The following is a 23,440-nucleotide window of genomic DNA, read 5'->3' as shown; positions in this document are numbered from 1 at the left end:
CTTTTCCAGTGCCATGGTTCCACCACCCCCAAGTGCTGTTGCACACTCTGAAGTCACCATGGAATACCAAACCATCACAACACTGGGAGCCTATGACATATCTGCAACATGCCATCTTCCTGTAATGTCGCCTCCTCTTGGGTGAGTACAATGATGCCTGACTCAGCGTAGGGGTGCAATATGTGGCTGACTCAGAACCCTGTATGTGTGCATTGAGCTGCTTCCCATTCTCATAATTAATGCTGCCAGAAGCATTAATTGCACATATGCTTTGTATACCTTAAAAATATATATATATGTTTAATCCAGATACCCCTGATACGTGAATGTGCTGCACATACTTATATAAGTATCTGGGTATGTACAGACATACGTGCAATATAACTTGCACATGTTTCTTTGTATACCCACAGGGAATAATCCTCTGGGATGAATTACCAGCAATGGAATTGCCAAATCGAAGAGAATGTGGGCACAGTAGAAATGGTAATTAGTAGACATTGTTCAATTTCCTTTGGAAAATCAGGGAAGTTAACATACCCAACACCAGCAGAGGAGAGCGTGACGTTCCCACACGGCCTCCCCCTCATGGTGCGGAGACAACAGAATTCCCTTTTCTTTTTATCTTGCTGCTTTAGAACTAGTCAGGCACTTGTTGAGTTAAAAGTTCTGGGATCGATAGAGAACTTTCCAGGAAGAGCACGAGTTGCCTAGGGTGGATTTCGTAAATAGGGTAACGTTCATGGGAAACCACTGGACAGGTCTCTGCTGAGGATGGATGAGGGATTAACTAAGTGACCCTCAAGACCTTGGCTTCCAACCACACTAGAGGATTAAAACGGCAGAGCTCCCACCAGTGTTCGTTAGGGTGCTGGGTGCGCCACCTGGTGGAAAGGAGTTGTTTTGAATTAAGGCTTCAGAGGCATGATTTATGAGGTAGAGGGAGGGACAGAGGGAGGGCTGGCTGTATAAATTGTTGGATGGTGGAATGGAGATGTCAGTGAGGGGGTGGATAAATGGGTAGATGGGTTGTTGGATGGATAGATGGGCTGATGGATGCATAGATGGTGGATGGATGGATACGTGGCTTGATGGATGGATAGATGGGTGGATGGATGGATAGAGGGGTGGATGGATGGATAGTCAGCTCTAACCCAGCATGACTGGTGTCCTTATGAAGAGCAGAGGCCTAGAGACAGACACACACGGAGGGAAGATGTCAACCAGCACTGGGGACGGTGGGGTCTCACTGGAGACACCGGGCTGTCTTATAAGCTAACTGGTTACTAGCAGAACTCAGTTCCCTGTGGTGGGAACGGTGACACCTTCACCTCCTAGAGGCCACCCGGCAGTTCCTGCCAAATGATCTTCTCCATAAGGCGGTTTGATTCTTTTTTAGGGCAAGCAGGCTGTGTCTCAGCTGCTGCAGATCTCACGCCTGTCTTAATCCTGACTTCTACACCTGATTGGGCCAGGCTCACCCAGGACGGATTTTTGCTTCTGATTAGCTTGCACGAACTCATTACGGACTTTAATGACAACTGCAAAATGCCTTCACCTTCGGCATAGCACCCCGGGAGCGAATCCCATCATCCTGCCAGCCTTCATCCTCACTCAGCGAGGGTAACTTATGCAGCTATGCTCTCACCATACTAGTGCACTAGGGCAGAGCTGCAGGTATTAGGGACTTTGTTTCTCTATTTCTGAGGTGCATCCAGAAGAGGGGTATCTTGCTCAAACACAGAAGAGGTTTCCTTGAACTTTTTTTTTTTTTTTTTAATTCTTACAACCGCGTCTTAGGTGTGCCGGTCCTGAAAGAGTATCTCATTTCTCAATTTGCTTTGCAAATGCTTCAGAGAACAGAGAGGAAAAACAGTTTCCAAATTTAACAGTTCCCCGGGGAAACGCGCCATCGACTCGCAAGCAGCCTTGGGGAGAAGGTTTTAACGAGAATCCCAAGCACCTCTCCATTCCCAACACGGAGGAGGAGTTATATAAGGACGGCAAAGCCGCACCTCCCACCCAGAAGCCTGTCTGGGTTCAAAGACTGGTCCCCACTCCCGCCCCTCCCCAACCCGGGGCCCACAGACCCTCTGTGTCGTCCTCTCCAGGGGTGCATGATCATGTTCGCTGTCATGGGCGGCTTATGAACAGCACGGTGTGACTCACACGCAGAAGACACCCAGACGACGTGACTCACACCTACCAGACACCCAGAGAGCCAGGAGCCCCACGTGACACCAGGGTCCCTGCACCCACTCCGGCCCCCTCCGAAGCTCAGGTTTTGGCACCTGTGCAAACGACAGAGGATCTGTGTGCTTGCTCTGCCACCCTGGATTTTCACTTGGCGGTCTTGTGACATACTTTTTTTTTCCCCCTTAAGATTTTATTTATTTGATAGAGCGAGACTGAGAGTGTGTGACGAGGGGGGCGGAGGAGAGAGAGAGGGAGAAGCAGGATGGCCCGCTGAGCATACAGCCTGCCCACCCGGGGGGGGGGGAGGGGGGCTTGACCCCATGATCCCCAGATCATGACCTGAGCTGAAAACAAGAGTTGGAGGCTCACCAGGCCGGAGCCACCCACGTGCCCCTCCCTCAACACCTGCCTCATACAGTGTCTCGCCTACTGTGGGAGCTTAATGTGTTAACTTAATGCATCATTTACAGATACGCGTGTCAAAGATCATGACATATTACACATTGAAAGTATTTTATGTGGATTTGCAAGTTTTATAATGAGCATATGCATGTGCATAAATATGTTCATTTAAATAAACAGGTGAGGGATCCCTGGATGGCGCAGCGGTTTGGCGCCTGCCTTTGGCCCAGGGCGCGATCCTGGAGACCCGGGATCGAATCCCACGTCGGGCTCCCGGTGCATGGAGCCTGCTTCTCCCTCTGCCTGTGTCTCTGCCTCTCTCTCTCTCTGTGACTATCACAAATAAATAAATACCTTAAAAAAAAAATTAAAAATAAATAAATAAATAAATAAACAGGTGAAATAAAAACGTTCACTTAAAATACTTTAAATCTTTAAGAAACAAATCATATTTCAAAGTGAATTGTGTGTCAGAACAAACTACACGAGGAGGAGAGACGCGAGGGCGCTAAAGCACGAAGACGTGGGTGTCTATCCCGTTACATACTTCGACGTGGTTACATTGTAACTTCAATTCCGCAATCCAGACGCGTAGTAAATAATAGTAACTAAGTAGTAAATAAGTGAGCTCCGCGTTGACCGTGCGGCGCGGCGGCAGGCGGTGCGTGGTCCCGACAGCGCGAGGGGCCCGGCGCGGCCCGTGCACCTGCCGCAGAAGCGCGGCCCAGGTGAGGCCTCCGGCTGGACGCGGGCACAGCTGGCGCCTGGGGGGCGGGGCGGACTCGCGCACGCGCAGTGCCAAGCCCGGGCCGGCCCGCCCCCCCCTCGCGGGGGCCCCCCGGAAGTCCCGCCTCCGGGGCGGGGCCAGGCCCGGCAGACGAAACGGGGAGCCGCCGCGCGGCCGCTTCCGCGGCCACGAGCGCCGGAAGCGGAAGTGCGTCACGGGGGCGGGCGGCGGCGACGGCGAGTGGCGTCGGGGGCGCCTCCGGCGGAGGGTGGCGGCGCCGGGCGGAGAGGCCGCGGCTGCGGGGTCGTCGCGGGTCGGCGGTGAGCTCGGGCCTGGGCGGCGGTGGCCGGGGGCGCAGGCGGAGCCCCGCGCCGGTGAGCGACACCCCGTGACCAGCCGTTTCCGCGGACGGGGCCGGGGCTTCCGGCGGGGGGGGGGCTGGGGTCGCTGAGGGCGGGGGGCAGCGGGGGCACCGAGGGGGAGGGGCGCTCTGCGGGCCGGGGGTCCGGGGGTCCGGGGGCCGTCTGCGAGGGCACCGGGGGCACCGAGGGAGGGGCGAGGGGTCTCGGTGCCCGGCGGGGGGCACCGGGGGCACGGGGACGGGGTCTGGGGGCCCCGGGGGGCAGCCGGGGACCGGGGTCTGCGAGGGCGGGGGCTCCGGGGGCAGCCGGGAACCAGGTCTGCGAGGGCGGAGGGCACCGGGGGCACCCACGGGAGGGTCTGCCGGGTCTGGGGGCTCCGGGGGGCAGCCGGGGACCGGGGTCTGCGAGGGCGGGGGCTCCGGGGGCAGCCGGGAACCGGGGTCTGCGAGGGCGGAGGGCACCGGGGGCACGCACGGGAGGGGTCTACCGGGTCTGCGAGGGCGGGGGCTCCGGGGGGCTCCGGGGGCAGCGAGGGGACGGGCGCTCCGGGGGCTGGGGCTTCCGGGGGTGGGCCGGGGTCACCGGGGGGAGCGGGGGGAGCGGCGAGGGGTCTGGGTGCTCCGGTCGGGGAGCCGGGGTCTGCGAGCGCGGGGGCCCGGGGGGCAGCGAGGGGAGGGGTGCATGGGCGCAGGGGCTTCCGGGGGGTGGGCCGGGGTCTACGGGTTCTGGGTGCTGCGGGGCCGGGGCTTCCAGGGAGGCCGGGGTGTGCGACGGCGGGGCGGGGACCGGGGGCACTGCGGGGAGGGGTGTGCGAGGTCTGGGCGCTGCGGGGGCGGGGCTTCCAGGGGCGGAGTCTGCGGGGGCCCTGGGGGCCCCGGGGGGAGGGGCCTCCTAGTCTCGGTGCTGCGGGGGGTCCGCGGTCGGCTACGGCGGAGACACGGTGGGGGGAGGGATCTGCGGGGTCTGGGTGCTGCGGGGACCGAGCTTCCAGGGGGCGGGGTCAGCGGGGGCACGGGAAGGGCCTGCGAGGTCTGGGTGCTGCGGGGGCGGGGCTTCCGGGGGCGGAGTCTGCGGGGCACCGGGGGAGGGGCCTGCGGGGGCGGAGTCTGCGGGGGGGCCCCCGGGGCACAGGGGCAGGGGCCTACGAGGTCTGGGCGCTGCGGGGGCGGGGCTTCCAGGGGCGGGGCTTCCAGGGGGCGGGGTCTGCGGGGCACCGCGGGGGGGCCTACGAGGTCTGGGTGTCCCGGGGGCGGGGCTTCCAGGGGCACGGAGCGGGGCCTACGGAGCGGGGCCTACGGGGCGGGGCTTCCAGGGGGCGGGGTCTGCGAGGTGTGGGAGCTCCTGGGGCCCCGGCGTGGAGGGCTGCCGGGGCCGCTGGGTAGGACGTCAGCCTCGGTGGGGCAGGGGGTCGTTGCGGAGGGGTGGGCTGGGACCTGGACGACCAGCGGCCCCGGGGCCGTGTGTGCAGGGGGCCGGGCTCCGGGGGCTGCGGATGGCCTGGGGGCGGCGTCGGCGTCACGGATGGCCTGGGGCCCTGAGGACGTTAGGGGGTGTGGGGGTGTCTGCGGGGCTGGGGGTGCTGAGACGACGGGGTCCAGAGAGCCTAGGAGCTGCGGGGAGCGGGGAGGGGGCGTCGGGGCGGGGCGGGGCGGGGCGGGCGGGTCCGGAGTCTGCGAGGGCGGCGGGCACTTGGGTGGGTGGTTGGGCTGGGGTTTGCTGGCCGGGTGCTGGGGGGGCGGGGGGAGGGGGAGGGGATCTGCGAGGCCGGGGTTCCCCGAGCAGGGGGCCTAGATAGCAGGGCGCTGCAGTCGGGGAAGGGCAGGGGCTGGGTGCGGGGGACGTACGGCAGGCGAGGGTCTGCGGTGCAGGGCTGGACTCAGGGTTAGGGGCTCTGCGGCGTGGCTGGGGGCTCCGTGGAGCCGGGAGGGGGGGCTGCGGCTGGAGGCCTGGGGGCACCAGTCTCGTGGGGCTGCGGGAGGGGGCGGGGCTCCGAGGGCTGCTGTCTGCGGGTCTCCGGCGGTTACAGGGGCCGGCCCGGGTCCTGGGGGCTGTGGGCTGGAAGGGGGTCATGGAGTGTGGGCGTGACGGCGGGGTCAGGTCGGGGCGGGGGGCTGCGGACAGCACGGGTACTGCAGTGGGGGGCAGGCCGTGGGGGACACAGGGGCTGCTGCTGCTACACAGGCTCAGAGTCCTGGGGGCTGCCCTGGTGCCCTAGACGCTGGGGTAAAGGGCCGGTGTCGCAGGCTGTCCCGGGGCTTGGGGAGCCTGGGGAGCTATTGGTGGGAGCGGCTGGCAGTGACGCATTGAAGGACGTGCTGGGGGCGGGGCACAGGGACGGGCCGGGGCAGCCACCAGGGATGGGGGTTACGGGGACGGCCCTGGGGTACCCGGGTCATGGAGTGGGTGTGGATGGTGCTGTTGGGGGGGGCACTGCCCCGTCTGCTCAGGCTCCCGGATGGCCCTTGCTGTCCTGGGCAGACGTCTGGGGTCTCAGCCAGCACCAGAGCCCCTCAACCCCAAGACCGGCCTGGGGGCTCCTCTGCCCTGCACCCCCCTGTGTGCGGGTCACTGCCCTACTGTACGCACCCCCCCCTGTGTTGGGCTCCCCCCAGACCAGGCTGGGGGCTCCTCTGCCCTGCAGCTGCTCCTGTGTGGGGGTCACTCCCCTACTGTACCCCCCCCCCCCAGTGTGGGGCTTCCCCCTAGACCAGGCTGGAGACTCCTCTGCCCTGCACCCCCTGTGTGGGGTTCACTGCTCTACTGCAACCTCTGGTGTAGGGCTCCCCCCTAGACCGGGCTGGGGGCTCCTCTGCCCTGTAGCTGCTCCTCTATGGAGGTCACTGTCCTACTGCACCCTCCCGTGTGGGGCTCCCCTCTAGACCAGGCTGGGGACTCCTCTGCCCTGCAGCTGCTCCTCTGTGGGGGTCACTCTCCTACTGCATTTCTGCAGTATGGGGCTCCTCCTAGACCAGGCTGGGAGTCTCTGCCTTGCAGCTGCTCCTGTGTGGGAGGTCACTGTCCTACTGCACCCCCCTAGACTGGGCTGGGGGCTCCTGTGCCCTGCACACCCCGCCCCACCTGAGCCTCAGGGCCTGTGGGGAAGCTTCCCAGCCCGTGGGTGTCAGCGGAGGCAGCCACCTGTACCGTTTGGGCTCGTGCCTGCAGCTCGGATCTCTCCGGAAGCCGCGCACTGGTCCGAGCAGAAGGGGGGGCTCAGAGAGGGTGCAAGAGGACGGGTGCCCACAGGGAGCCCCAGCTGTGCAGGGGCCCTTGTGCTTGTCCCTTGATGGCGGGTGCGGAGGGAACGGGAGTCCATGGGGCAGTTGTCGGTGGATGTGTCAGCCGGGAACTTCCTTCCTGCTTCCTCCGGGCCACCACCTGCGCACACCCTCCTCCGGCTGCAGCCGAGCGCCTTCCTGCCCCTTCCTGCCCCTTCGTGCCCCTTCCTGCCCCAGCCTCTGAGCCTGCAGCCCGGGGGACCTGGGTGCTGCTCCCAGCCCGCATGTCGCCCGTGGACGGCAGTGGGAGCCCCTAGCAGTGTTGGTCCACGGCCCTGGGAGCCCCGCTGCTGCTGCTGCTGGGCACCCACAAAGGCTGGTGCACTCGGCTGCTCTTAGAGGTTCTCGTCAGCCTGGTTTCCTCTGATTAAAAAACACAAAACATGAGGGCAGGTGACGGCGTGTTTTAGTGCAGCAGACAGGTGTGCCCGTGGCACGGCAGAGAAGCACGCCGGTGTCCGCAGGCCTGCCGTGGGGCCGGGCGCGTGCACGCTGCTCTCCGCGCCCACCCTGACCGCCCGTGTCTGTGTTTCAGGCCCGAGGTCCCGGCTATGGCCGCAGCTACCATAGTCCACGACACGTCTGAGGCGGTGGAGCTGTGCCCCCCGTACGGCCTGTACCTGAAGCCCATCACGAAGATGACCATCAGCGTGGCGCTCCCGCAGCTGAAGCAGCCCGGGAAGTCCATCTCCAACTGGGAGGTGATGGAGAGGCTGAAGGGCATGGTGCACAACCACCAGTTCTCCACGCTGCGCATCTCCAAGAGCACCATGGACTTCATCCGCTTCGAGGGCGAGGTGGAGAACAAGAGCCTGGTCAAGTCGTTCCTGGCCTGTCTGGATGGCAAGACCATCAAGCTCAGCGGCTTCTCCGACATCCTCAAGGTGCGCGCCGCCGAGTTCAAGATCGACTTCCCCACCCGCCACGACTGGGACTCTTTCTTCCGTGATGCCAAGGACATGAACGAGACGCTGCCCGGGGAGCGGCCGGACACCATCCACCTGGAGGGGCTGCCCTGCAAGTGGTTCGCCCTCAAGGAGTCGGGCTCCGAGAAGCCCAGCGAGGAGGTCCTGGTCAAGGTGTTTGAGAAGTTCGGGGAGATCCGGAACGTGGACATCCCCATGCTGGACCCCTACCGCGAGGAGATGACCGGGCGCAACTTCCACACCTTCAGTTTCGGGGGCCACTTGAACTTCGAGGCCTACGTGCAGTACCGCGAGTACGTGGGCTTCATCCAGGCCATGAGCGCCCTGCGCGGCATGAAGCTCATGTACAAGGGGGAGGACGGAAAGGCCGTGGCGTGCAACATCAAGGTGAGCCCCCGCCGGGCCGCCTGCTGCGGGCGGTGGGGGGCAGCGTGCCCCTCGTGTGGCATGCGGCTCCGGGTGTGGGCAGGCGCACAGGCGGCCCTGCGGAGGAGCCAGGCTGCGGGGGCCCTCGGCGGCGGAGGGGGGCCTGTGGCGGCCGGCTGGTGGTGCAGGTCCAGGGGACGGAGGGGCCCTGCTGGGGGGGAGGGGAACACACTGTCCCTGAGGAGCATGACGGGCTTCCCTGCCAGCAAACGGGGCAGGCCAGCCGTGTCTCAGAGCGCGCGCCCCGCTGGCATCCCGGCTTCACACGGGAGCGCAGGGCAGAGTATCACTGGCCCTGTGTGTTCGCGTGTCCGAGGCACGCCTGCCTGTGGACCCCACGTCCTGGGTGGGGCCACCTGTGGGGGCGGGGTTCCCTGCTCGTGAGCGGAGCCGCCTGGGGCCGCCTGTCCTGTGGCGCGCCCGTGGGTCACTGCGCTCTCTTCTCTCGAAGGTTTCCTTCGACTCCACCAAACACCTGAGCGACGCCTCCATTAAGAAGCGGCAGCTCGAGAGGCAGAAGCTTCAGGAGTTGGAGCAGCAGAGGGAAGAGCAAAAGCGCAGAGAGAAAGAGGCCGAGGAGAGGCAGCGAGCGGAGGAAAGGTGTGTGTGCACACGCGAGGGCTGTACACGGCCCCTGGATGCCCGCTGTGTGCGTGAGTCTGTGTGCAGGTGTGAGCACGTGCCCGCTGGGGGCCTGGACGGCGCCTTCTGTGTAGAGCCTCCTGTGGGCGTCGTGTGTGTGTGTGTGCACGTTTGAGTGTGCAGGTGTGAGCATGTGCCTGCCAGGGGCCTGGAGGGCGCCTTCCATGCAGAGTCTCCTGTGGTTGTCGTGTGTGTGTGTGTGTGTGCACATCTCTGTGTGCAGGTGCATGCACGTGCCTCCCAGGGGCCTAGATGGCGCCTTCCATGCAGAGCCTCCTGTGGGTGTCGTGTGTGTGCAGGCTGGATGTGCGTGTGGTGTCCGGGTTCACCTGCGCCTGGTCTTGCGGTTTATCCGTGCGTCGAGCGGACTCCGCGCTCCTCGGCTGCCGCGCGTAGGTTTGCTTCCGTAGCTTCCGCTCTACTGCAGACGGAGGGCCACGCTGCGCACTGCTCCCGCTCCAGCGTCCCGTCGGGGGTGGTGGGTGCAGACCGTGTGCGTCACTGCTGACCCAGCTCCCCTCCCGGATCCCTCCTGGGAGCGTGTGGTGGCGGGGTGGTTGCGGGGCAGTGGGGTGCGTGCTGGCGCGGAGCTGTGCCGTGGACGCCACTCCTGGGGATGTGCTGGGGATGTCACACTGCCCGGCCGCTCCCTGGGTCAGCACCTCTGGGGCCGGGGCGGGAAGGGCACGGGCGGCTCCTCTGACCTCGGCACTATCCCAGCAGCCCAGCCCTTCGCCGTGCGTGTGCCTGCTGATCACGACCCACACGCCCCCAGCGGGCAGGGTTCCCTGTGCGGCCCCACTCCCTGGGTGTTAGTGGTGGGACACGTGCGCACGCGGCCTGAGGACCGGCCTTCCCTGTGTGTGGGCTGCAGGCGAGCTGGGCACACGGGGCTCCCAGACGGGGGGCAGCGCAGGTGCTGCGGGTGCTGCGGTCATGGCGAGCCGCGAAGGGGCAGGGCCGGGGCCTGCAGAGCCTGCTGCTCTGGCCGCTCGCCATCCTCACGTTGGGGCCCCCACCCCTGGAACACGGAGGGTGTGAGTTCTTGGGCTCCGTGGGGTTCGTGTGAGAGGAAGGCCTGTCTGCAGGGGTTGTGCTGAGGCGGTGGCCGGCTGTGTGGAAGCGGCCGCGCCTCGGGGATCTCTGAGCTCCTGACCACCGTCCTCGCTGTCCCGTCTGTGCACGTTTGTCTCTTCTGGAATCTCATTCACGGGGGGTTGCAGGGCACATACTGTTCTGTCTTCAGTGGTTCCCGGAGCAGAACGCCCCCAGAACGTTCCGTGTGACCACACACACGTGTACTCGTCCGTGTTTGCAGAGCCCTAGCGATGGGGGCTGTTACATCTCAGCGTTGCCTGTACCCACAGTTATTCCCTGAACCGGCTGCTGTGTGCACGACCTCCTCTGTGCGCCCCCCATGCTGTCATGGGCTGGCATGCCACTGGGCATTGGGTGTGTCCTGACGCTCCTCTCCACCTCCTGCACTGGCCCCGGGTCCAGCGTTCCTCTCCTGTCCACTTGTGTGGCTTGTGGGGCAGGCACGCTGTGTCTCGGTACTGCCTGGTGATCCTGCCTAGTCGTCCTGCCTAGTAGTCCTGCTTGGTGCTCCCGCCTGGTGCTCTTGCCTAGTAGTCCTGCCTGGTGTTCTTGGCTAGTAGTCCTGCTCAGTGCTCCTACTCGGTGCTCCTGCCCAGTGCTCCTGCTCAGTGTTCCTGCCTAGGGGTCCTCCCTGCTGCTCCCACCTGGTGCTCTTGCCTAGTAGTCCTGCCTGGTGTTCTTGGCTAGTAGTCCTGCTCAGTGCTTCTGCTCGGTGCTCCTGCCCAGTGCTCCTGCTCAGTGTTCCTGCCTGGTGCTCTTGCCTGCTGCTCCTCCCTGCTTCCCTTGCCTAGTAGTCCTCCCTGGTGCTCATGCCTAATGCTCTTGCCTACTAGTTCTGCTTGGTGCTCCTGCCTACTAGTCCTGCCTGGCGCTCTTGCTTAGTGCTCCTGCCTGCTGCTCTTCCCTAGTAGTCCTGCGCAGTGCTCCTGCCCGGTGCTCCTGCCTGGTACTGCATCCCGGGGCCGCTGCTGGCCTCTGGACCTGTGTGTGTGTTGTTCAGACCTGATCTCCCTGTGCCATTAGAGCCACCCCTTCTATTCTGAGGCTTGAGCTTGGTTAGTAGGATACTCCCTCCCAAGGTCCTGAAAATTCTCGCTCCGGCGTGCGCCTGCCCGTTCTCCAGTTCCTCAGATTCCGCAGAAACTTACCACCCGTCCCAGTAGTAGGGGAGTACTCCTGTCCCCCATCCTTATCCACGGGGATGAAGAGAAGGGCGGCGCTTGTGCACGTGCCCCGGTGGCCATGCTGTCCGCGCTTGCCTAGTTGTGCCCGCTGACCGCGTCCTGAGCGCTGACCCGCGGCGCGGCGTAGATGCCTCACGGAGCCCTCATGTATTTTGCGCAGGAAACAGAAGGAACTCGAAGAGCTGGAGAGAGAGAGGAAGCGGGAGGAGAAGCTGCGCAAGAGGGAGCAGAAGCAGCGCGATCGCGAGTTCCGTCGGAACCAGAAGAAGCTGGAGAAGCTGCAGGCGGAGGAGCAGAAGAAGCTGCAGGAGAAGATCAAGCTGGAAGAGCGCAAGCTGCTGCTGGCCCAGCGCAACCTGCAGTCCATCAGGCTGATCGCCGAGCTGCTGAGCAGGGCCAAGGTACGGTGGGCGCGTGGATGGGCGGGCGTGGGGGTCTGGCCAGCGGCCCGGAGCGGGAGGTGGCGGCCGCCGCCCCGTGAGAACGGACGTTTGTGCTCACAGCCACGCCATCGTCGGTAGCTTGTAGCCTTCCTGCCTGGTCCCAGATGCTAGGGTGTGTCGTTGCGCAGAGCTTGTAGCGCCGTGACGAGCGTCACCTGCACTCACGCCTCCCAGACTCGGTCCCCGAAGCCCGCAAGGAGCAGGCACGCAGGGTCACCGTTGCCCGGGCGGCGGGAGTGGCCGAGCTCCCCTAGGCCCCTGCGGATGCCCGCCTGCGGCAGATGCTGTGCCCGGGACCGTCGGGACCGTGGGCTTTGCTCTGACCCCACAGGCCAGCGGCCAGGGGCGGCGGGAGGCTGAGGGCCGAGCCCGCTGCTAGACAGGGCCCGTGCGGCGGCGTCCCTGCGGGGCTCAGCGGGCGCCATGGGGCCTGGTCGGCCCACGTCCCTCGTCCGCGGCCCTGGATCTGACAGGTGTCAGCCGGCGCGCTGCGGATGAGCGCCTCAGAGCTGAGAGCCGCCTCGTTCCTCCCACCCGCTCCTTCCGGAGGCCCGACCGGTAACTCCTGCGAGCCGGGGGCCGGGGACGCGCGGGGACCCCGCCCGGCACTCCTTGTGCTTGGGCAGGCCGCGTGCCCCGCGGAGTCAGGCGCGGGGCGACCCCATAACCTGTTGTCTAATTACAGTTGTGATAAGTCCCCGGGAAGGAGACTGGCAGGCGCGCTGAGACGTGGCAGCTCAGCTCTTGTTTCATGGTGAATATTGAAGACGCTAACCCAGGCCAGGCCCCGCACGTCCCGCGGCGGCCACGGCAGCGTGTGTCCGCCTCGTAATCTCAGCTCCCTGACGCTGGTGACCGCTTGCGACCTCACAGCAGGCCCCGTGTGCGCCTCGGAGGGGCCAGGCCCCACCCGGAATGCCCGCCCCGGGGCTGTGCCACGTAGCTTCGCCTCGGGGTTTCCTTCTCGCTCGGACGCATGACGGCCCGGGCGTGGTAGGGACGGGCGGGCCGCACTCCGGCCGGAGCGTCCACCCGGTACCCCCAGGCCTCAGGGCATCCACAAACCCAGCGCCTCCTGGGAGCGTGTGGGGTGCGCGAGGTACATGTCCGCGTCTTCCCCTTTGTGCTGCAGGCCATGAAGCTGCAGGAGCAGGAGCAGAAGGAGGAGACGCTGCGGCTGCAGCAGCTGGAGGAGAGGCGGCGGCTGCAGGAGGCCGAGCTGCGGCGCGTGGAGGAGGAGAAGGAGCGCGCGCTGGGGCTGCAGCGCAAGGAGCGGGAGCTGCGGGAGCGCCTGCTGAGCATCCTGCTGAGCAAGAAGGCCGACGACCCGCACACGCAGGACGAGCTCGGCGTCTCCCACGCAGACCTGCTGCAGCCCGTGCTGGACATCCTGCAGACCGTGTCGGCCGGCTGCGTGGGCGCGGCCTCCCTGCACCCCCTCGTGGGCCAGCCGCCCCCCGGCACCCCGAGGGAGACCCCGCCCCGGCCGGAGGCCGACAGCACGCCCAAAAATGTGAACGGGAGCCTGGCTGAGGAGGCCCAGTGCAGGGAAGGCCTGAGCGCTCGGCTGGCCGCCGCGGGGGACGGCTCGCCTGAGAAGAGGTGCCCCGGCGTCCTCGCCTGCATTCCCGACAACAACCAGCAACCCAAGGGCGTGCCCGCCGCCTGTGACCAGAGCGTACCCAAAAAGGACACTCGTTCGGAGCAAGACAAGTGCAACCGCGAGCCCAGCGGGAGCCGCGGCCGGTCCAGCGGGGGCCGGGGGGAGGACGACAGACACAAGCGGGAGAGGAGCCGGCCGCGGCGGGCTGGCAGCCGGGAGGACGGGAGGCAGCCGCGGAAGGAGCGGCGGCAGCACAAGAAGCACTCGCGCCAGGACGACAGCCCTCCGCGGCGCAGTGCGAGCCCCGACCACAACCGCTCCCGCAGGTCCCACAGCAGGGAGCGCTCCAGCCGCAGGGAGCGGAGCCGCGACCGCAGGGGCGGCTCGGGCAGGAAGCGCAGCCGCCACCGCCGCAGCGACCGCGACCGGTCGCGCTCAGGGTCCCCCAGCCGGCACCGCAGCACCTGGAACAGGTAATGCAGGGCGTTCCCGCACGTGGCCGTCCCGCGGAGACGAGGCCCTGTGGCGCTCTGGCCCCTCCTCTGCCCGGCCTCCGCAGAGCGCAGCCAGGGGGCCACCGGGCAGGACGGCCGCACCTTGCAAGTGTCCCTTGGTGAGCCTCTGGCGGCCCTTGTGTCGGAACGCGCAGCCCTCAGTCGCTAGCTTTAGTTGTCCCTTCAAACTGTTGATCCGATAGCTTTAACGTCACCGATTCCCTCTCAGTCAGGAAACGCGCTTGCCGAGTGGTGACGAGTGCAGAGCCCCCTGTACACGCAGGCGGAGCAGCGTCTCTGTCCCCTTTGGGGGCACCCGCATGTGCGCTGATTCTCGGGAGGCTGGTTGCACGTCACTGGGGACAGACGGTCACGTATGGACAGACGGCCATGGTCCCACAGGGCCACGAAAATTCGAAAAGGCCCTGCCCTGGTGGTGTGTTTTTTTTTTTTTTTTTTTTTCTTTTTCTTTTGTGATTTTAACTGATTGGGAAGCGCAGTTAGGATGCCAGTAGCACCCGGCGGCGCTGGTGACCCGTCACGTCATGCCTGGAGACCGTGCCAGTCCTTAAGGTCAACACTCAGACGTGCTTTCTAAGGCGTCGGTGCGCGGGGGGCGCCCCCAGCACGGTCCGATGCTCGTTCGCTTCAGAGACGTTCACGTTACAAACTGGTGATTAAGCATATAAAGAAAAAAAAAGGGGGTTGGTTAAAAGCTTTGGTTTCTAGTCGAGGTTAGCGTGTGTGGTTTTTTTAAGAAGCTGTTTTGCTAAATTATTTTTACTTGGAACGTTTCAAACAGATTTAAGGCTAAAAACTTGTTAAATTTTATAATCATTTGCTTCTCCAAGTGAAGCTCAAGAAACACTTAAAAATAGCTGTAATGTTTGCGTTAGGAAAGATGGTGTTTATTCCAGTTTGCATTTTTTTGTGAAATAAAACCTTTTTCCAATGAACTAATATTTTCCAGCCTTTCTGTTTGTTTGTTTAAGCTCTTGGGGCTGCGTTCCTGGGCTGAGCGTAGTTGAGCAGCTCTGACACAGATCGAAATCATCGCTTCCTTTAGAGCCGCTCGCTCGTGGGCAACGATGCACTTCGTAGGGCTGTCGCTGTGAACTCTGCCCGTGGAAGGAGGATCCTGCGTCCTAAGAGGCGTTCGATTTACTGAGCTAGACTCTAGCAGATTCACGAAAGCTAAAGAGCCGCTTTCTAAAGTCAATCAAGGTGAAAGTCGCTCTTTTCTCACCTGGCCTCGTAACAGGCAGGAGTCGGCGCTCCTGCTGGGACTGCAGACGCTAACCATCCCTCCACCCGCCCGTGTGTCGCTAACACGCAGATCTTGTCCGCATGTGGACGGCTGGTCACAGGCCTCCTGCACCCCAGCTCCCTGGCACAAACCGAGATGGACACGGCACACTCGCGTCTTTCTTTCTCTGGCATGGCTCTTATCTTGTCTCTCACCTGCTCAGGTGAGGGTGCAAGATGTGCTCAGGCGCCCAGTGATTGGAAACGCTTCCCGGAAATCCCGTCCGGGTCCCTGTAGCCCAGCCAGCGCTGGACGTTTGTTGGCCCCGTCAGTGGCTCAGAATGTCCTGGGACCGGGTGTTGGGAAGTCTCTGAGGTCAGGGGGAGGTCTCTGAGGTCACGGGGAGTGCTCTATGTGAGCTCAGGGAGGTGGGTTTGGGTTTCGTGACTGATGTTCTCCAGCCGGAGGTCTGTATGCTGGAGGGAGCAACGGTGAGGAGGGGGCTTATGGCAACAGGTGTCGACCTGGAACACGCTGGTGCATTGGGACGAGGAGGGAGGTACAGCTGGGGAGTGTGTGGCCTTCAGGGCGCATGGGATGTATATGTGGCTGGTGGGTGGGGGTGCAGGAGGGCCCCGGGAAGGGTGGAGAATGCCAGCCCCATACCTGCCCGATGGGATGTCATGGGGAGGAGACTCAGGAGTGTGAGTTTTGAAGACCCCATCCAGGGCTCTGCATGTACATCCAGCCCCTGCGGTGCAAGGAAGGCGGGGTGGCCACAGTGCTGTCCAGGCCGGTCCACCCTCGCTGTCCTCCCAGCTGTGGGGTCTGTCAGTGACTGATGAGGGGCGGTGCTGACACCTCCAACCTTAATAGCGGATACAGCACATTCTCCTCGCTTTCCTGTCAGATTTTGCCCTTTGTATTCTGACTCTCTGTTATCGGGTGCGTACAAGTTAACCATGGTACCGTCTTGGGAGAACTGACTCCTTGCTCATTTCTGGCACTCTTTTTATTTATTTATTTATTTTTTTATTCTTGGTAATTTCTTGTTTTGAAGTCTCTGGTGGCAAACGGGGAACAATGGACTCTGTTGGGAAGAGGTGTCCACGATGGTTTACGGGGCAGGAAGGGAGTATTTCCACCCCAGAAGCTTTGTCCTACACACTTGCAGGGCGAGGAGGAAGGGTAGCGTCTGCCTCTCCGTCCGTGTTTGTCCGGGTCTCTGTCATTCACCACATTTTGCCGTTAGCCTCCTTCTGGGCGATCGGCATCATTGTGTTATCGTGAGAACCTTAAAACCGCCTCCTGATCTGTCGTGGTTCCACCCGGGTGGACTTTGGCAAATGGACAGTCGGCTTACTCTGAAACCAGTGGTGACAAAGTACATTCTGGGTCACACCCACACCCACACATGCTGAGGGGTCGATGCCCTGGGGCCTGCAGTGGGGACCTCGGCCACCTCTACCTGTTTGCTGAGAAATTCCCCTGTCCCGAGTGTGCCCCGTGTCATCCCGAGGTACCACTCTTGATACAAACTGCCCCTGGACTTACACCAGGAATGACCGGTGGGGACGGTTTTCATCAGTTGCATCCCGAGGGAGGGATGGGGCCAGGGATGTTCTCTGGACCTGAGGGCAGCGGGGTCTGCGTGGGACCCGTTCTGAAGACCGCAGCCAACATTTCCTTAAAACGTCTACACCAGGAAATGCACTGCTGGCGTTTTGGGGGAAATGTTCAGTAAAATGCATGTTTGGGGAAAGGTTTAAGAAGTGTGCAGGGGATCCCTGGGTGGCTCAGTGCTTTAGTGCCTGCCTTCGGCCCAGGGCGTGATCCTGGAGTCCCGGGATCGAGTCCCGCATCGATCTCCCTGCGTGCAGCCTGCTTCTCCCTCTGCCTGTGTCTCTGCCTCTCTCTCCCTCTCTGTGTCTTTCATGAATAAATAAAAGTCTTAAAAAAACAAAGTGTGCAGGGATGTCTGGAAGAGGCCTGCCCCAGGATGAGGCATGGTTTCAGCCGCAGGTGCACAGCGGCTGCCATCTGCATCCTGCAGTGTAGACGCGTCCTCACAGCCCCCTTCATGCCCAGCTGAAGCACCCGTGCTCCTGTCCGCACCCCTCCAGGAGCCCACCTCCGCTACCCTCCCCGTCAGGCACGGGCCCCAGGCTCACATCACCCCCAGCACCCAGCAGAACGGCCGTGCCTGGCCACGTGTCTCTGTCATACGTGAATCCTGACCCCCAAGGCGGCGGTTATCAGCTGGTGGGCCTTGGGGAGGGGATTTGCTCATGAGGGCCTTGCCCCCACGAACGAGATTAGTGTCCTTACGAGGCCCCAGAGAGCCCCCCGGGCCCTCTCCTGTGTGAGGCCCCGGAATGGGCAGCCATCTGTGAACCAGGAAGCGGGTCCTCACCAGACCGTGAGTCTGCCAGCATCTTGACTCGGACGTCCACACCCCGAACCGTGAGGGATACACGGCTGTTGTTCCCAAGCCCCCAGCCTGTGGCATCGTGATTCCAGCTGCCCCAGCCGACACTGCAGGTGACGAGATGCCACGTGACGGGACAGCACGTGACAGGACGGCAGGTGAAGGGACGCCAGGTAATGGGACTCCAGGGGATGGGATGCCAGGTGATGGGACTCCAGGTGATGGGATGCCAGGTCACGGGACAGCAGGTGACGGAACAGCAGGTGATGGGATGCTGACACCAGGTGATGGGATGCAAGCTGTGATGGGACTCCAGGTGATGGGACACCAGGTAACGAGACTCCAGGTGATGGGATGCCAGATGACGGGATACCAGGTGATGGAACAGTAGGTGATGGAATGCCAACACCAGGTAATGAGACTCCAGGTGATGAGATGCCACATGACAGGACAGCACATGACAGGATGGCAGGTGATGGGACGCCAGGTAACGGGACTCCAGGTGATGGGATGCCAAGTCACAAGACAGCAGGTGACAGAATGGCAGGTGACGGGACTCCAGGTGATGGGACGCTGACACCAAGTGATGGAATGCAAGGTGATGGGACTCCAGGTAATGGGATGCCAACACCAGGTAACGAGACTCCAGGTGACGAGATGCCACATGACAGGACAGCACGTGACAGGACAGCAGGTGATGGGACGCCAGGTAACGGAACTCTAGGTGATTGGACTTCAGGTGATGGGATGCCAACACCAAGTAACGGGACTCCAGGTGATGGGATGCCAGGTCACAGGATAGCAGTTGACGGAACGGTAGGTGATGGGATGCCAACACCAGGTAACGGGACTCCAGGTGATGGGATGCCAGGTGATGGGACGGCAGGTGACAACGGCAGGTGATGGGAAGGTGACACCAGGTGATGGGACAGCAGGTGATGGGACAGCAGGTGACAACATATAATGGGACAGCTGGCGATGGGATGCCAGGTTATGAATGACACAGTAGGTGACAGGACAGCAGGTGACAGGATGTCAGATATCCAGGATGGGACAGCAAGTGATGGGATGCCAGTTGATGGAACAGCCGGTGACAATGCAGTAGGTAGGCCAGGTAATAGGATAGTAGGTGATGGGATGGCAGCTGATAGGACACCTGGTGGCAGGACAGCAGGTGATGGCATGCCAGGTGATGGGACAGTTAGTGATGACACAGCAGGTGACTGGACACCAGGTGACAGGACAGCAAGTGACCAGATCCCAGGTGATGGGACAGCAGATGACAGGATGCCAAGTGACAGGACAGCGGATGGCACAGCAGGTGACGGGATGCCAGATGGTAGGACGGCAGGTGACGGGACACCTGGGGTGGTTGAGTTGGTTGAGTGTCCAGCTTTTGACTTTGGCTCAGGTAGTGATCAGGGTCGTGAGATCGAGCCCCCATTGGGCCCCACGCCAGCGGGGAGTCTGCTTGAGAGTCTCTCCCCCTGCCGTTCCCCCACGCATGCGCTCTCTCAAATAAATCTTTATTTTTTATTTATTTTTAATTTTTTAAAAAATATTTTATCTATTTATTCATGGGAGACACAGAGAGAGAGAGAGAGGCAGAGACCCAGGCGGAGGGAGAAGCAGGCTCCATGCAGGGAGCCCGACGTGGGACTCGATCCCGGGACCCCAGGATCAGGCCCTGGCTGAAGGTGGCGCTAAGCCGCTGGGCCACCCGGGCGCCCTCAAATCTTTAAATAGAAACAAAGTCTCTCAGCAGCTGGGCTTCCTGAGGGAGCAGGCACGGACCGTGACGCCCGGCCCTTCCGGGCCCTTCCGCAGCTCCCGCAGAACCGTCCCCACGAGGAGCACGTTTGCGGCCCCTCCCACGAGAAACGCACTAGCTGGGGCCGTTTCTGAACAGCCGCCGTCCACGCGAATCCTTCTCTGTTTTCAGCCCGAGCCCTGGGGATGCTGCCGGTCAGGCTGGCGTCTGGCATGTGCTCGGCGGCGGGACGCGAGCCCCGACCTTGGATTCTGGGGCACGTCCCGCAGAGCCTACCCGCCGGGAGGCGCGTCCTCCGGCTTGCTGCTGGCGACGCGGGCCGGGTGGGGCAGGTGATCCGGTCCCCTGGTGAGCCCCCTCCAGCGCCCGAGGCCCGTGTCCGTGTGACCGCCCGCCGGCCTCTGTGCAAAGCGCTGTGCCAGCCCGCCCTGCACTGTGCGTATGGCATGTTGCACGCCCAGCCACACCTGGGCTTTGCATGTGAACTCGAGCATCGGAACGGGCACGGGACGAGAGTGGCACCTCCCCTCCTTCCTCGTGTGGCCTGGACCTTCCCACCCAGGCGGCCGCCCCGTCCCCGCTGATGGGCACCCTGACCAGTCCTGCCCCGCCATGAGCTTGGCTCCGAGGGCGCCCTGCGTGTCCAGGTGTCCGCATGGGGCCTCCTGCATGTAAATCTCTGCTCCGGAGATCTTGGCTTCTGCGGTGAAGATGTTCCCTGCACACAATCGCTTGCATGGATCCACAACAGCAGAGTGTGACTCCACGGAGCAGTGAGTGGGTGGCACAGGGCTCTTGTCACCTGAGCTCAGCCCTGCCTACTGTGGGTTAATGGTGGCCCCAGAACATATGGCCACGTCCTACCTACCCCTGCAACCTCAGGACGGGAACTCATTGGAAACGGGGTGTTTGCAGATGGGATGACGTGAGGGTCTGAGCTGAGCTCGTCCTGGACCAGGTGGCCCTATGTCCAACAACAGGGGTCCTTGCAAGAGACAGAAGAGGAGGCGCAGACGCAGAGGAGGAGCCCCATGAGGATGGAGGACAGGGGAGGGACGCGGCCTCCAGCTGGGGGACGCCTGGGGCCCCAGACGCCAGAAGAGCCCCTGCCCTGGATCTCAGCAGCCCTGCCTGCCCGGATCTCAGACGTCTGGTCTCCAGAGCCGAGATAGGCTAATCCCTTTGGTTTCGAACCAGTGGGTTTTGCGTCATTTGACATGGCATCCCTAGAAGATTTACGGGAGCCCCTGGGCGCCCCATGTCCAGGGCCTACAAAGTATTCGATGCGTGCAATGAGTAATCAATGCTAGTGATTAGCAAGCATATCGGTTCTGGACCCGTTTCCTTGATGATGGTGTGATGGAGGGAGGTGGGAGATGCGGCTATTTAGGGCTGTGGGCACAGCAGGGACAGGACTGAGCACAGAGCCAGCGCGTACCCTGAAGCTTGGTCATCCCCGTAATAGGATTAATGGGATTTTCTAGACTGATCCGCCTTTGGCTCGTGCTGGGCCTCCAGCAAGGAGCTTCTGGCAGCAGCACCGCGCGGCCGACCGCCCCACGACTTGCTAGCAGACCCACACTCTGTGCAGCCGGGACGACCGGGGGCTCTGTGTGCCAGCCGGGCGTGGGACAAGGATGAGTTCCCCGGAGGAACAGGCGTTCCGTCTGCTGACCGAGTACTCAAATGGTTTCATGGTCTCCCAGGTAGGAACGTGGGGAGAACGTTCCGCCGGAGCAGACGTGGATCCCGTGGGTGGGAGCTGGGCGAGGGCGATGGGGAGTGACGGCTTCATGGGTAGGGAGTGTCCTGTAGGGGTGGGTGGGGTGTCCTGCAAGGACGGGCAGGTGCCTTCTGGGCCGTGGGACAATGCTTACTGAAAGAGATTGAAATATTCAAGACTTTTTGTGGCTTTTTGTGTAATATGGGCGGTTGTCCATTAACACACTACAAAGCGAGGTGATGTGTTTGAAATAGAGGCGAGCCTGGGGGCCCACGGGCAACGTGGCGCGCTTCCGTATCTCATCCCTTCCCGTGGCTGAGTCCATATGATTCTGCGTGCACGCGGGACACACACGGGCCTCACGGTGTGTGATGCCACTTCTCCCAAACACGCGGAATAATGCAAATGCATGGACGCGGAAAGCAAAGTGGTGGTTCGCCAGGCCCCGGGGAGGGAGATGGGCAGCGACTGGTCGTTACGGACAGGCTCCCCTTTTAGGGGGAGGATGAGAATGTTCTGGAACCAGATAGAGGCGGTGGTTGCACAACGCAGTCAATGTGCCCAACACCCCCCGAGTTGTATTGTTTAAGACGCTTAATGCCGAACCTTCTGCTACGTGAATTTTTCGTCCTTAAAACCTTTGAGGCAAGCTGTAGTTAGATTTGAGGAGTCTATATTTGTGTATATTCCTTCATTTATGTCTTTAAAAAAATTGTTTTTTCAAGAAATTTTTATTTAAATTCGAGTTAGTTAACATAGAGTGTATTACCGGTTTCGGAGGTAGAGGTCAATGATTCATCGGTTGCACGCGACACCCGCGGCTCATCGCATCACGAGTCCTGCTTCATGCACGTCACCCACTTACCCCATCCCTCCACCCACCTCCCCTCACTCAGATAGAGTGAGAACACTCAGCCCTATTTGTTTCCTGGAGTTGAGAATCTCTTATAGTTTGTCTCCCTGGTCTGATTCCGTCTAGTTTGATTTTTCCCCTCGTCTTCCCCTGTGTTCATCTGTTGTGTTTCTTAAATTCCACGTAGGAGTGAGCTTGTGTGATAAATGCTTTTCGCTGATTGACCTATTTCTCTTCGCGTCAGGCCCTCTAGTTCCCCCCGGGACATTGCAAATGGGAAGATTCCATCCTTTGTGATGCCTGAGGAATATTCTGTTACCTACATAGACCACATCTTCTGCATCCATTCATCTGTTGATGGCCATTTTGGGCTCTTTGCACAGTCTGGCTATTGTGGACATGGCTGCTGTGAACATTGGGGTGCAGGTGCCCCTTCCGTTCACATCTGTATCTTTGGGGTAAATACCTGATAGAACCACGGCTGGGTTGCAGGGTAGCTCTGTTTTCAACTTCTTGAGGAACCTCCATATTGGTTTCTAGACTGGCTACACCAGCTTGCATTAGATTTTACATTTTATTTAATTATTTTTTAAATAGATTTTATTTATTTCACAAAGAGAGAGAGAGAGAGAGAGAGAGCACAAACAGGGGGAGCATCAGAGGGAGACGGAGAAGCAGAGTCTTTGCTGAGCGGGGAGCCCGATGTGCGACTCGATTCCACGACTCTCAGTTCATGACCTGAGCCGAAGGCAGATGCTCAAACCACCAGCCCACCCAGGCGCCCCAATAAAATGTAGGCGGTCCTGTGTATGCACATGCGTGTGCGGATGCAGGCGGCAGGACAGCGCTCACAGCTGCTGCACGAGGGGACGGTGTCCTGCTCTCATGAGACGGTGAGATTCTCCCTGGCTTTTGGGGGTGAAACTCGAATTTTGAGAACACTGAGCTTCACCATGTGGGAGCTGACCACCTGCCAGGCAGAGAGCTGCCCAACGGCCGCATTCGTTGTGGGGGAAGGTGCGGGATGGCAAGATGGGGGTGATGTGTGCAGCCAGTGGGGTCCGGCCCCCCCAGCACCGTGGCGCCCTGTGCATGTGGGTGGTATTTTGAGTGTCCTGCGGGGGATATTGTGACACACGAAGGTGCCTTGGCCTCCCTCGCTCACCGACTCACAGGTGTTGTACTACTGCCGCCGTGTGCGCTTGACTCATAATTGAAGCGGCTGCGGAGTTTGGGTGGAGGTCACTGACAACTGCCACAGAATGTGCTCCCCGCGTGAGCCCACGGATCCCCCAGATGGGGTCTGTAGGCCCCCTACGGTGGAACCCTTGCGATACGGAGAAAGAGCTTCCTTCCGCAAATTAGTTATAATAATTCGCAGCCTTCCTGTCGCTTGAAAGCATGACCTGCTTGTGCTCGCGAGATGCTTCCCGGGCAGCTGGGGCTGTTCGCCGTTGGCTCACCAAGCTGTCGGGTGCGTTATACATCCCGGCAGGACAGTCCGCTCAGGACACGGGGTGCTTTGTCACCTGGTTGTCATGCGTGTAAGAGAAGAGGATTGCACACAAACGTCACCAAATAAAGCGTAATACGGCCTGGAGAGCATAAAACTGGATACAACTGCGATAGAGTAATAGC

General features: G+C 61.6%; 1 protein-coding gene across 3 annotated transcripts; it reads left to right on the top strand.

Annotated features, from left to right (window-relative positions):
• The first annotated feature begins 3,549 nt into the window (after window positions 1–3,549).
• On the top strand, window positions 3,550–14,737 carry LOC140628613 (A-kinase anchor protein 17A-like). Of its 3 annotated transcripts, none has more exons than XM_072817955.1 (5): window positions 3,550–3,645; window positions 7,501–8,278; window positions 8,769–8,917; window positions 11,402–11,642; window positions 12,817–14,737. In XM_072817955.1, the coding sequence occupies exons 2-5, from the start codon at window positions 7,517–7,519 to the stop codon at window positions 13,762–13,764; spliced, it is 2,100 nt and encodes a 699-aa protein (XP_072674056.1). In that variant the 5' UTR covers window positions 3,550–3,645; window positions 7,501–7,516; the 3' UTR covers window positions 13,765–14,737. The 3 variants fall into 3 exon arrangements, with proteins under 3 accessions (XP_072674056.1, XP_072674055.1, XP_072674054.1); XM_072817954.1 differs by having other exon boundaries at window positions 3,558–3,699; XM_072817953.1 differs by lacking the exon at window positions 3,550–3,645 and adding an exon at window positions 6,030–6,265.
• Window positions 14,738–23,440: the final 8,703 nt, after the last annotated feature.

The sequence above is a fragment of the Canis lupus genome, chromosome X (assembly GCF_048164855.1).
Source record: "Canis lupus baileyi chromosome X, mCanLup2.hap1, whole genome shotgun sequence".
Taxonomy (NCBI): domain Eukaryota; kingdom Metazoa; phylum Chordata; class Mammalia; order Carnivora; family Canidae; genus Canis; species Canis lupus.
Note: the sequence above shows the minus strand (reverse complement) of the source record. Positions and strands in the feature narration are given on the sequence as shown.

Coding starts and splice junctions, on each gene's coding strand:
- LOC140628613 (XM_072817953.1), top strand. CDS start 6,045: ATGGGGGTTACGGGGACGGCCCTGGGGTACCCGGGTCATGGAGTGGGT. Junction 6,266..7,500: donor GTGCGGGTCACTGCCCTACT/GTACGCACCCCC, acceptor TCTGTGTTTCAG/GCCCGAGGTCCCGGCTATGG. Junction 11,643..12,816: donor AGCTGCTGAGCAGGGCCAAG/GTACGGTGGGCG, acceptor TTTGTGCTGCAG/GCCATGAAGCTGCAGGAGCA.